This window comes from Ursus americanus, chromosome 15, assembly GCF_024610735.1.
Source record: "Ursus americanus isolate L20-20 chromosome 15, mUrsAme1.1.p, whole genome shotgun sequence".
NCBI classification, from domain to species: Eukaryota; Metazoa; Chordata; class Mammalia; order Carnivora; family Ursidae; genus Ursus; species Ursus americanus.
Genome location: NC_142141.1, coordinates 9,353,707 through 9,366,355, shown reverse-complemented (window position 1 = coordinate 9,366,355; position 12,649 = coordinate 9,353,707). Strand labels below are relative to the sequence as shown.

The 12,649-nt window shown below is 52.5% G+C and overlaps 1 protein-coding gene across 6 annotated transcripts in view; it reads left to right on the top strand.

The window, feature by feature from the left end:
- The first annotated feature begins 637 nt into the window (after nucleotides 1–637).
- WWC1 (WW and C2 domain containing 1) overlaps nucleotides 638–12,649 on the top strand; it is a 151,975-nt gene continuing 139,963 nt past the window's right edge. For 3 of the 6 annotated variants that reach the window (XM_045792064.2, XM_045792066.2, XM_045792062.2), the window contains exon 1: nucleotides 639–1,296. In XM_045792064.2, coding sequence (XP_045648020.2) covers nucleotides 1,178–1,296 — 119 coding nt within the window. In that variant the 5' untranslated portion in view covers nucleotides 639–1,177. Of the gene's footprint in view, nucleotides 1,297–12,649 lie in introns of all 6 variants that reach the window. The other 3 variants (XM_045792065.2, XM_045792063.2, XM_087867817.1) reach the window with 2 other exon arrangements.

The following is a 12,649-nucleotide window of genomic DNA, read 5'->3' as shown; positions in this document are numbered from 1 at the left end:
GTGAAGCTGCTATCCCACAGCCTGGGACAGGCTAAGTACTCAATTTAGCTAACAAGACCATCGTTACTATTACTTTATAAAATGCTTCCCCTGACACCCCTTGGAAGTCGTCCTGGGGGGAGGGGATTCATAGTATGTACTCCTAATTTTAGGGACCCAGAGGAGAGCCAGCTACATTAGCAAATACGGGGGTGGGGGGGATGGTGAAACAACATGGGGAGAAGAATGGAATGAGAGGGAGACAGATGGTGCCTGTGTTGGGGGAAGGGATCAGAGATCCAGGAAAACTTATGTTCCCTGAATCGCAAGAATGTTTCCATTTAACCACTTCTTGTCTGACTCCTGATTCTACATAAAAGAAAAGTGGGGAGTTGTAAGATTTGGGGCCACCTGTACCAAGAACCTTAGACGCGAGGTGCAGAGCCAGGAGCGTTGGAAAGCAGGGGCGTAGCGGCTTTTGCTCCAGCCACCTGGGACTCCAGTCCGCGTCCCGGACCCAGGTAAGGGGCGGTCTCCCTTTCCCAGGGCAGGGGCGGTGTAGGGGCGGCCGGCGGTTGGGACTGTCCCACGAGGGGGCGCGTCTTGGGTCTTAGGACCCGCCCTCGCAGCGCTGGGCGCGGGGAGGGGACCCGGGAACCCAGGCGCCCAGCGCTCCGCCTCCCGTTTCCGGGGCAGCGCGGTTACCTGCACCGCCCGAGCCGCACCTGGCGGAGGCAGAAGTCGCAAAGCAAGCGAGTGCAGAACGCCGCAGCGGAGAGGGGCGACGGCGCCCGGCCAGGGGGAGGAAGAGGAGGAGGCAGCGGTTGCAGGCGGCGGCGTGGAGGGCGCAGCGCGCCGCGCGGCGGAGGAGGGCAGGCGGCAGCTGCGCTCGGCTCGCTCTGCCCCGCCGGCCGGGCGCGTACCCGGGCCCGCACCGAGCCGCTGCGGGCGCACATGGCAGCGTGAGAGGCGGGCGGCGGGAGCAGCGGGCGGCGCCGGGCCGGAGCCGCAGGGCCGCATGGACCGCGGCGCCACCCCGGCCGGCCCCCACTAGGGCCCCCAGTCCGCGGGCGCCACCCCCCCCATCATGGTGCCTCGGCGGCCGCCTGGGCTGGGTACGGCCGGCCGGAGCCGCTGAGCCGGGGGCCCCCGCGGCGGCCGGGAGCTGCATGGGGGAGCGCGGGCCGCGCTCGGGAAGATGCCCCGGCCGGAGCTGCCCCTGCCGGAGGGCTGGGAGGAGGCGCGCGACTTCGACGGCAAGGTCTACTACATAGATCATACGAGCCGCACCACCAGCTGGATCGACCCGCGGGACAGGTAGGACCCCGGGGAGCCCCCACACCTCCCGTTCCGGCCTGGGCCCCCCTCGTGCCCCAGGGGCCACTAGCCGGGACTGGGCCGGGGGTGCAAAGGAACTCTGAGAGCCTCTTGCGCTTTCTTCAGTTTGCCGCTCCCCCCCGCCAACCCCTTGTCGTCTGGAGCGCTGCTCCTTCCCGGGTGGGCTGCTGGGAGGAAAGGACGGCCAGTGGGTTGGCCCAGGCAGTCCCATCGCCATCCCCGATGGAGGACTTAGGCCCCAGCCGGCACCTGCCCGGAGTTTTGACCTTAAGCTCTAGCCCCGCCCCCCGCCCCCTTTAGGAAGAGGTCGGACGGGGACTGGGGGAGCAACCTAGCAGTGTGATTCTGGGGCTTCCCGGGGAGGCTTTCCCCAGCATGTGGGGGGGGCGGGAGATGGGGAAGCATCTGGTTTGGAGGGGGTAGTAGGGACCCAGGATTCAGTGGGAAACTGCTGGAGGAAGGACACTAGGCGGAGGGCAAGGCAGCCTGGAGTGTGGTTTTTGACAGGTGCCTGGGAGGCTCTGAGAAGAGCATAGAACAGCCAGGGGGCCTGGAGGCCGGGAGTGGGAAGGAAAGGAAGGAGCGGGGGAGGGCTGATGGGGAAGACTGGTTCTCCAGGAATCTTACAGCAACTTGGAAGCTGTTAGGATATAGATGGAGGTGAGAGGCCTCCCGCAAAGCCCAGCGCATCACCTGGTTCTCCTCCCTTTCTTCCTCTGGGGGCCGGGGCTCCTCAGCCCTGCACCAAGCGCGACCTGACCTTGGTGGGCACCAAGCCAACTGTAGCACGGGATTTTTTTTTTTTTTTTTTTTTCCTTTTCTGAGGCAGGTGGAGTCTGAGATAACTGGTGTGGCTCTTAGCTTCCAGACTTTCTCCTGGCTTTGATTGCTTGGCATTTCTTTACACACACCATCTCCATGTATATCCTGGGGGGGGGGTGGGGAGGGAAGATGACCACCTTCTGAGATTGCTTTGTTGTCCTTGTTGTCTTGGTCTGTGGTCAGAGTGTCTTAGGAATGTGGAATTTTCACCTGGTCAGTGCGACCTTGGGTGTCAGGTGCCTGTAAAGCAGTAGAGGTGAAGTTTTGGACCCTTCATCTTGGAGGGTTGGGATGGAGGTCCCAGAAGTTCAAGATGGGGTGTGTAGCAAGGTGAGGGTTCAAAAAAAGAGGGAGAAAGGAAATTTGAGTTGAGATTCCCAGTAGTTTCTGTGAGCACTCTAAGTTCATTCATTTAACATTTATTGGGCGGTTACTTTATTCTTAGTACCATGCTGGGTGTCTGTCTCATTAATGTAATCCGAAAGAGAAATTTTAAAAAAAAGCTCTACACCCAGTGTGGGGCTTGAATTCACCACCCCGAGATCAAGATTCTCGCGCTCTACCGACTGAGCCAGCCAGGTGGCCTTGGAATAGACATTTTTAATGCTAGAGAAAGCATCCCCTGAGCAAGCCGCTTTAACCTCTGAGCCCCGGGCTCCCTGTTTGTCAGATTAATGGTTTGCTTGGAAGGGAGGAGGAACAGAAGAACTCCAAAAGTCGATGACCAGATGCCCAGCTCTTATTTTCAAACCTAAGAGAACATTTGAGGCTCAGAGGTGTGATCTGCTTGAATATCTTGATCTTTCCACCACTCACCATATGCCAGATTCTTCACCAGCTCTGAAGTTCTAACCTCCGACCCTGTCCTGACTCACGTTCTTTTCCCACCCACTCAGGATCATCTGTCCCAGGGACACTGTTGTCATGTTGGCAAACGGGGCAGCCCCTTGTTCTCTTCTAGAACAGACACGAGTTCCGTCTTCTCTGTCCCGCCTGGCTTTGGTCCCTGAGCTTACTGAGGCCAGGGTGCCGTCAGCAATTGGATTTTGCAGGACTAGGACGGCCCCACGCCCGGCGCTGCTAATTCACCCTAGGTCATGCATCTAGGGACTTCTCTGGGGCTCTGAGAGGGTAGTACAGCTATAGAAAGCTTCTCCAACAACGGTAATTTTTTTTTTACCCCTTGTTGAGGGCAAGTGGAAAACTGACTTGGCTAGAGCATTATTTTTCAAATTTTAGTATCCTGTGAACCACCACCATGATTTTGTGCTAAATGGACTTGTATTGCGGCTTACTTAATACTTGACTTTAAATCAACTCAATTGGAAAAATTTTGAACCACTTTCACAAATGGGAAACTAGTAATACCTGTTGTCATAAATAGAAAGGATCCTGAAAGAAACGGTAGAGAGGAAACAGAAAGCCAACCCAGCACCATTATATTTTAGCTCGGTACTGTAGTTTGCCCATATCCCAGCAACAGGTATGCCCAGCCTTTGTTTTTAGGTGGATTGGCAAGCATTGGAGAGGAATTAAAAACACAGTGACATTTAACCGAGCCACTCACTTTCTTCACCTTGCAAGTCATTGGTTTTAATGCATCTTCGTACCTCCTGGTCATTCCACCCACACTGGGCTGGTGGGGGCCCCAGAGTTTGGAGCGCTGAGGTGTTCCTAGCGCAACCCGGGGTCACTGTTATGGTGGGCTAACTGAAAATTTGGAGAAAGAGCTCAGCAGAGGGCGTCCACTTGTGGCTCTCTGGAATTTCTCTTCACACCTCGTTTGGGATTTCTGTCTTATAGTCTTACCTGGGTGGCCTCGGGTTAATCGCTTGACCTCTCTGATGTACAAGGAAGGGCTCCATTGGTGAGAGAAGACAGTTGATGAGCTGTTCGCAGGACCCTGCCAGGTCTCAGATATGAGTTCAGACTCCTCGGCCTCACCTTACCCCTCCTGACCCCATGGCAGAAGGGGAGGGGAGATTGTAACAAGGAAGAGGAAAAAAAATAAAGCGAAAAAGTACCAGACATCTTTGGGGTGGCGGGGTGGGGGAGATAAATTCTGCCAAGGTAGTTACATCTCTGCAACTAATTAATGCTCTTCAACAAAAGATCACATAAAACTAAAATTCTACTCCTTAAGCGTGTGTGTGTGTGTGTGTGTGTGTGTGTGGGTGGGTGTGTTTGCATTTGTCTTGGCTTTTTCCTTACCTGAATCAAGGAGATGCCCACCCATTCCCTTGAATTTAAAAGTAAGTCAAACGGTCCTTCAGTCAGAAAAGTTATTTCTTAGCCACGAAGAACAAAATAGCGTCTCGGGTTACCAACCCTGAAGAATGTCTTGGCACATTCCTCCCTCTGGGGCTGAGCTGTTTTGTGTGCTGTCCGGCATGGAGGCTGCTGGGGGTAGGGAATCCAGTTTTCCGCTTCCCCTTTCACCAGCGGGTTGGAAGAGCAGCCAGGCAGCCAGTCTTGCCAACTCTCTTCCCTTCTCACCCAGGGCAAGACTGGGAGGCCGAAATTCCTGAAGATGGTTGTCCCAACAACCAGAGAGGGTCCAGTGGGCAGCTTGGGCCCTGCCTACTGGGCCAAAGGCTCCAACAGCACCACAGGCTCCTCCTGAGGCAAGGCTGGCCTGCAGAATCAGGTGCCGTGGCCTCCACAGCCCCTTGGAGCAGTGTTCCTTTAGCAGAATAACTCTGGGTGCTTCTGGGAGCTCCCAGCAAAGGGCCAGCGTTCCTTGTGTATTTAACTTAGTGGTATGCAAAAACAAATATGCTGATTGTTCTCCGAGGAAGAATGGGTTGTTTGAACTGGCCCTGCCAGAGAAGGTTCCTGAAGCCTAATTCCTGCTCATTTGGTGGTGTATGTTCAGACCTTCTTCCAGGAACCACCTGGGAGCTCTGTGGGCAGTTTCTGGGGCTATGTGATTAGTCCTGAAGGCCCACGTGGCTAAGAGGCCATGTTGAGAGGACTCAGCAACTTCTCTCATGATTTGAAGAACATTTGCTAATCCTGTTATTTCAGAAATAATTTATATTGTAGGAAGTTGGGTCTACAGTCAAAAGATCTTAACTTCCTTCTGGCCAGAGATCCTTATGAGAATCTGACAAAGGTTAAAGATGCTTCCTGAAGAAAAGTGCAAATACAGTTTTTGGCACATAATTTCAGGGGGCTCTTGGACCCCAGGTTCATACTCCTGCCATAGATTAATTTAGAAACTGCTCATCACTGCCTATATGCCCTCCTGTTCAGTGAGGAAGGAGGTAATGACTGAGCATTTACTGTGTTTAGGCAGTCTGCTGAGAGCTCTATATGGGTGATTTCCTTTAATCCCTCTGACAACCCTGGGGATAGGTGCTATGATCTATGAGGAACCTGAGGCTCAGGGGGGCTGAGTTCGGTGAAAGCCAACTTTTATGGAGGCAAGATGTGAACGCTAGGTTCACTGACGCCAGAACCCACATATCTGGCCACTGTCCTGGACTAGTCAACTGCCTGGGCTCCATTGCCGAAGGAATTTGGCCTCGGGGTATGGAGTGGGGACAGGCATGATTTCACTTACCTGTAACCATTCTGGTGTGGCCAGAGAGCAAGTGTGGACAGTGGAAAGAGGGTGAGCCTTTGAATTCTGGCATCTTGAATGTGCTACTTGCTACCCGAGTGACCTCGGCAAGTTGGAAGGCTTGGCTTTTGTCTTTTCTACAATAGGGAGTTACACATAGTTGTCAAGGGCGGTTATGGACATTAAAGAAGCTACGTCACGTAGAGCGGTTAGCACAGAGCCTGATACCCAGGAGGCACTTGGGAATGCCAGTTCTTTTAGCTTTTACTGGAAACTGCCTATGGAACACTGAAATCAAACGGAAACTGAGTCTCTGCCTGACTGAGTATCCCTTTGCAGCTGGGATGGGCCCTTCTGGTCGTGTAACTCATCCCTCTCATTTCACGGATGAAACAGACTCAGAGACAAGTGACTTGCCCAAGGACACCTTGAATCACTAGGAAAGGTCTCCTTCCCTCTTTTTTTTATGTAAACTTTTCCTTAAAAATCAGATCCAGTTTCTCCTAATAATTTGGGAATATTTTGTGCTTGTGGCTGAGTCATTTTCCATAATCCTTTCTGACTGTGTAGACTGGCAGTTTTCTTTCATACTGTCCCAACCATTTGTGAGTCGTGTCCCAGGAATACTATGATAGTGAATTTACTCTGTGCTACTCATTGGGCTGAGCCTTTTCTATTATGATTCATATCCTTTCACCAATGCCGTGAGGTAAGTACTGTTATTACTTGTTCAGATGAGGAAACCGAGACTTAGAAAGGTAAAGTAGGGGCACCTGGGTGGCTCAGTCGCTAAGCGTCTGCCTTCGGCTCAGGGCGTGATCCCGGCGTTCTGGGATCGAGCCCCACATCAGGCTCCTCCAGTGGGAGCCTGCTTCTTCCTCTCCCACTCCCCCTGCTTGTGCTCCCCCTCTCTTTGGCTCTCTCTCTGTCAAATAAATACATAAAATCTTTTTTAAAAAAAAAGGTAAAGTAAGTTGTTCAAGGCCACCAGTAGGTGAGGCACCCTGAATTGGAGCCCAGGTAGTGGGACTCTTGAGTCCACACTCATATCAGCTATAGCTGTCCCAGGGCGCCCTGTCGATAAGGTGGGCTTGAGAGTTGCCGTTTATTCCCGAGCTGAAGCAACCCTGTGCATCTCAGGGAGATGATGTGGCAAAGGAGGCTTGATCCGAGGAGCCTGTGAGAGCCTCAGGGTGGATTAGGAGGCTGTTGGGCAAAAGCCCCACCTTCTGGGAGCAGCCAGCTAACCAGAGCTCTGGGAAAGGGAGAACAGAAACAGAGGCAAAGAAATTCTAAAGGATGCAGTGTGTGTGGAGAGCTCAAAGTCGTTTCCAAGTCGCTTGGGTAAATGTTCTCAGTGGCCAGGGAATTAGTAGCCAAGGCAGCTACTCTCTGTCGTCACCCCCCACCCCCCAGCTTTTTGCTTAGCCAAACTGACCTGATTCTCCAATCCCCCGGGATCCCAGGTAGCTATGAAACACTGCTCTTTTGAGGAGAAGAGCATCGGGTTGCCTTAGTTACCGGGCGGGTTGGAACACCAAGCTCAGGTGCACATAAGGAGAGACAAGGCTCAAACAAGCGGGAGTTGGAAGGTGGCCGGCGTGTTGCTGCAGAGCTTCCTGCATTGGAAGATGTCTTGTCTTGGTCAGGTTTTGGTGGCATTGGCAGGGGCTGCCGAGTGAGGGGCAGTCCGCTGTCCACGCTGTCAGGAGCTCTCTCGCAGGCAATGAGAACCTGCGGCGCCCAGCTCAACGCGGGGCCCTGGACAAGAGAAATCCGCTTCTGCCGGAGGAACGGCTGGGGTGACATCTCCTGGGGCTTCCACTTGGACAGGGCCGCCGGCCGGATCTGGGCTGAGTGTGTGTGGAAAATTCACACGCCCTGCATCTCCCAGCACAGACAGAGCCGGCCATCCGTGAAGCCTCAGGCCGAACAGCGAGAGACTCTGCTTGCTGCTGACCAGCTTCTCGGCCGCCTCGAATCCCTGTTTCAGAGTGAGATAAAAGAAGAGAGAACTCAGAAACTGGATACTCTGGTGTTTTGTTATTCAACCTTCACCAGCAGGCCATTAAGCCTCCAGCTCCTGAGCCGAAAACCTCTTGCCAAAATAACAGGGGCGAGATTGAGGCAGGGACAGGCGTTCACTGTTGCTGTGTTGGGAGAACACAGAACAGTTTCTAAAGATGCTTGGGCGGGGGGGGGGGGGGCGGCGGTGGAGTAGAGTGAGTGGGGAGGAGGGGAAAGATGGACAAGTGCGGTGGGTCACATTCTCCACCCCCCCACCCCCCCGCAATTGTCTCCTCAATGCTTCTACCCGTGACATCTCACCGTTGGGAAGAAATGGGATCTTTCAGTTTCAAATGTCTGCCAAAGAAAAAGGACCCAGGCTTAAGTTCTCGCTCAATGGTCAGCCAGAAAAAAAAAAAAAAAAATGAAGCTGCATCAAGATTAGGGACACCTTTGTTGCTTTTTTTCTTCCCCTTCTCCATTCATCACTCTCTGGCAGCCAGGACACCAGGCCAACGGCAGCTGCTGACTTTCCCCAGCCGGCTGCCTGCTGTTGCTGGGCCTGGTTCCGTGGCAGCCCAGCTGTCCCCACGCTGGCTTTCTCCCCGCCCAGTGGCGGTTGCTTGTTTGGTCACTGGAGCAGCCCTTCGGATCCACTGACTGGTACCTCACTCGGAAGGATAAAATATCAAGATACAGGCATCAGGTGGCTGCTAGGATGAGGTGACCTTGGGACAGCCTTCTGATCTTGCATCTGTTGTGGCTTTTCTTAGATAGTTAGGGCTCTGCGAGCATTTCACTTTGTATTCCAGGAATTTCTTCCAAGTGCATGGCTTGTCTTTGTACTGCTAACAAGGCAAACACTAACAGGTTTTAGCGTTGGTGATAATGAAGATAATCCTAGTTACATTTAATCATCTCTATCCAGTACCTGCCATGTGTCAAGCGCTGTTGCCCATTGTAATTTTTTGGCATTTTGCAAATGGGGAAACTGAGGCTAGTAAGAATGGTCAAGTGACAAGCTCAAGGTCAGGCAGAAAGAGGCACAGTTGGAATCTGAATCAGGGTCCATCTGATTTCAAAGCCTTACTCTTTGCACCACTGTAATCTCAGTAGATTCGGAGAGAGGAAGGGCAGAGAGAGAGAGGGAGGCAGAGGGAAAAGGAACTTTTTAACTACAGAGGAATCAACAGAAACGCACCTATCAGCGTGTTGTTCACTGTGGAGAAAAATGATTGTGTGCTGCCAGCCAAACACTGGTCCGACAATACCGCACCATTCCCTGCAGCAGATAAGGTCTTTGTAAAGATCTTCATGGGGCGCCAAATCGAGGTCTGGGTCTGTCATTACCCGTAGTAAGTGACCTTGAATAAGTTTCTTCTGCTCATAGTAGGACCTACTACCCACGGACATGGCAAGTCTTAGCCCAGCGCCTAGGGCACACCCGGCCGTCTAATGGCAGCTGGTCCTAGTGAGGCACGTTTGGCCTCCTGTGCTTTGGTAGAGCAACTGGAATGATCGTTCCTTCCTTGCCAGCTCCAGTGTCTTCTGGTAAGCCAGGGCTCACCTGGGCCACGTTGACATCAGAGCTTGCAAACCTCCTTGGCAGCACTCATTAGATAAATAAGTCAATAAATTCTTTTCCCCCTGGTCTTATCAGAGACAAGCCCTTCTCTGGAATTTCTGGAGTGAAGTGACTCTTGCCAGTGAGCTGGCACCAGGGCTGTGTGTGGAGCAGGGGTAATGAATCGCGGTTGTCGTGGCAGGGCTGAAAAGGCTGCTTGCAGGAACGGGAGGTATCCGGAATTCGTTTGTAACTGCTTGATACCATGTCTCTCCACTCCGGAAGTGCCTTCATCCCCCCGCCCCCCCCCAGCTCCGGGACCCTTCGAGAGCTGTTTGAGAACGTGCTGATTTTAGCATGGCGGTGGTGCAGAAGGGCATCGGGATTTATCGCGTCGCACCCAGCCAGGGGTTGGCTGTTCATTCAGCAGGTATTTATTGAGTGCCTGCCGGGCTTCAGGCCCCGTTGCCAGTGCTGAGGATCAGAGCAAAGTCCCTGCGGCAGCAGGGTGTACCCTTGGGCGAGGGAGAAGGGCAAACAGTTAAACAGATAAGTTGCATTACAACTGGGGGCTTGGTGTTCTCCAGAATTCTTTTACCCATCTTAGGAAGATGGAGGGACAGACCCGTCTGCTGCACCTGTTGGCAGTTGTGGTGTGAACTTAGGAACTTTGGAACTGGGTGACATTTGTGCCTTCAACAGGGTGTTGCCAAGAGCCTGTCGTGAAGAGCTGGGCGCTGCGCTAGGAGCTGGGAATGCAAGGGGAGACGCAGCAGTCAGTCTGCAACGCGTAATATTTACTACAAATCAGTGAGGGAGTCATCAAGCTGTGCAGATACAGTTAGAAATGCCAGGCTCTCTGGACCTTGGTTTCCTTCCTCCCCTGTTTCATCTGGACTTATCTAATCACTCAAAAATATTTATTGAGTGCCTGTAAATGGCTAGGGTGTCTGTAATATGCCAGCCCTGGAGGCTCAGGAGTGATTGGACCAACAAAAATCCTGTCCTCGTGGAGCTTACATTTTAGGGCAGAGGTTGTCAAACTTGGGGAAGCATCAGAACCACCTGGAGGGCTTGTTAAATCCCACTCCCACCCCCCAACTCCCACCTCCACCCCCAATTTGCGCCAGTAGGGCTGCTGTGGGGCCTGTCCAGCAGGTCCCCAGGTGTTGCTTGCTGCTGGTCTCTGTAGAACTAGCAGTCCATTCACTGAATCCTCACACTAGCCTGGGAGAGTACCATATTATGCCTGTTTTACAGACAGCGAGACCGAAGGAAGCAGGTGAGGTAAGCTGACCCTCATTCTTAGGCTAGGAGAGCGGAAGGAAGTGGTTTCAGGAGCACTGTTTACCTGCATGGCTATGATTGCTAGGAGCACACCGTTGCCCTAGTTCTTTGGCTAACCTGAAGCCCAGTGGAGGCAAAATCTGGTAGGATTTCCTCCTCCGTTGTGAAATAAAGCGCAGGGAAACAGGAAGTCTGAGGGGATTCCGGAAGCCAGGGGGACTGCTCTTTACTTCAGAATATATAGGATCTGTAGATCCGTACTCAGGAGAGGATCAGAGGAAACCGTTGTCTCTGTTTCTCAATGGTGCTGAGCCAGGACATCCACGCTGAGCTGCTGTGCGGAGAAAGAGTCGCTGGACTCTTCACCCCTGGGAGCTTTCAGGCCCCCCTGCCCCCAGTTCAACTTCAGCCCTAGGGAGTGCAGGGGAGGTGTGTGGAAGAGGCAAGTTCCTCTTCTCACTGAATCCTCACAAACCACTGAGGGAGGCATTGTCCGTTGCTGGTCCCCTTGACCACAATTTGGATTTTACACCTCAGCCTTGTCACTGGCTAGTTCTGTGACCTTGGTTAAGTTCTACTTAAACCCTCCTGAGTCTCAGGGTCTTCACTGGCAAAATGAGAATAAGTTAGAACATACTTCGTAGGGTTGGCCAAAACCAAATTAGAGGTGTCTCAGTATATTCAAGTTCCGCTCTCCAGATAGTTCTAGATGCAGAATTAAGACCTCCTCAGTACATTTTACAACTTTATCAATCATTATATAATTACTGCTCGATTCCTATATCTTGAGTACCAGATTTTTTGGAAAACTGATCATACTTCCGAGGTGAACATCTTTCCAGTAAACAATGACTTTTGCTAGGCAGGACTACTGCAAGGTATATTAACAGCTCAAGGAGTTTCAAAACCAGCTTGAGTGCTTTATTTCCATCATTGACATAAAACAGACATTTGCCAGCTGCCAGTGGAGACCCTGGCTATTTGTTCAGCTGCTTACTCGTCTCCCAGCCCAAGTTCTCAAAATGTGGTCCCAGACTAGCCCACCAGCTTCTCCTGGGAACTCGTTAGAAACACAGATTCTTGGGGTTCCTGGGTGGCTCAGTTGGTTAAGCGTCTGCCTTCGGCTCAGGTCATGATCCCAGGACCCTGGGATAGAGTCCCGCATCAGGCTCCCTGCTCGGCGGGGAGCCTGCTTCTCCCTCTCGCTCTGCACCTCCCCTTGCCTGTGCTCTACTGCTTACTCGCTCTCTCTCGAATAAATAAAATCTTTAAAAAAAAAAAAAAAAGGAACATAGACTCTCATATGCAACCTACTGAATCCAAAATTGACTCTTCTGCCCCCTCAAGTCTCAGAGCCACTGGTCACATATTTGCAGCCAGAATGACCTGAGATGTTTTGTTAGTGATCGCAGGCAGAAACTGACCTGATTTAAAGAGCCTCCTGAGCACAAGCACGGGCAGCCAGTTGAAATGGTCTTCATTGGCTTATGACCATTTTAGTATCAGCCCCAGACTTTTGTGCAAGCTGGACCTTCACACTTCCTTCACCAGACCCCACCATTGCTTGACAACTTCTTTACATCGAGGTTCAGGTCACAAACGAAGGTTAGAAAGGCCTTCCCCATGTGCCTTGCCTGGGTCTCCTGGCACCTTACACAGTAGTTGAACAGCATGACCACCTGCGTGTTCTCCGTCCGTGGTTATTAGGTGGCCCAGTGGCTGGCAGGCAGTGGGAGTGCACTGAGTCAGGAAATGAATGCTCCCCAGCTGGGAGTTTTAGATTCTGTTTCTGGCCCTTCTTCAGAGCAACGAGTCACTGGCCTTCCCTGAGCCCTAGTCTCCATTGCTCTACCATGGGGAAATAACCTTTGATCTCCTTCCCACAACAGAGGATAGGAGGCTGTGTTTGGAGCTGGGGGACAAAAGGATCAGTCAGTGATTCTCAAGTTCAATTGCACATTGGTCTCACAGGAGGGGAGTGCTAATAATACCCATGTCTGGCCCACCCCCAGACATTCTGGTTTAACTGGACTGGAGTATGGCCTGGGCACGGGTAGAGCCAGGGTAGAGCCAGATTGGAGAACTGT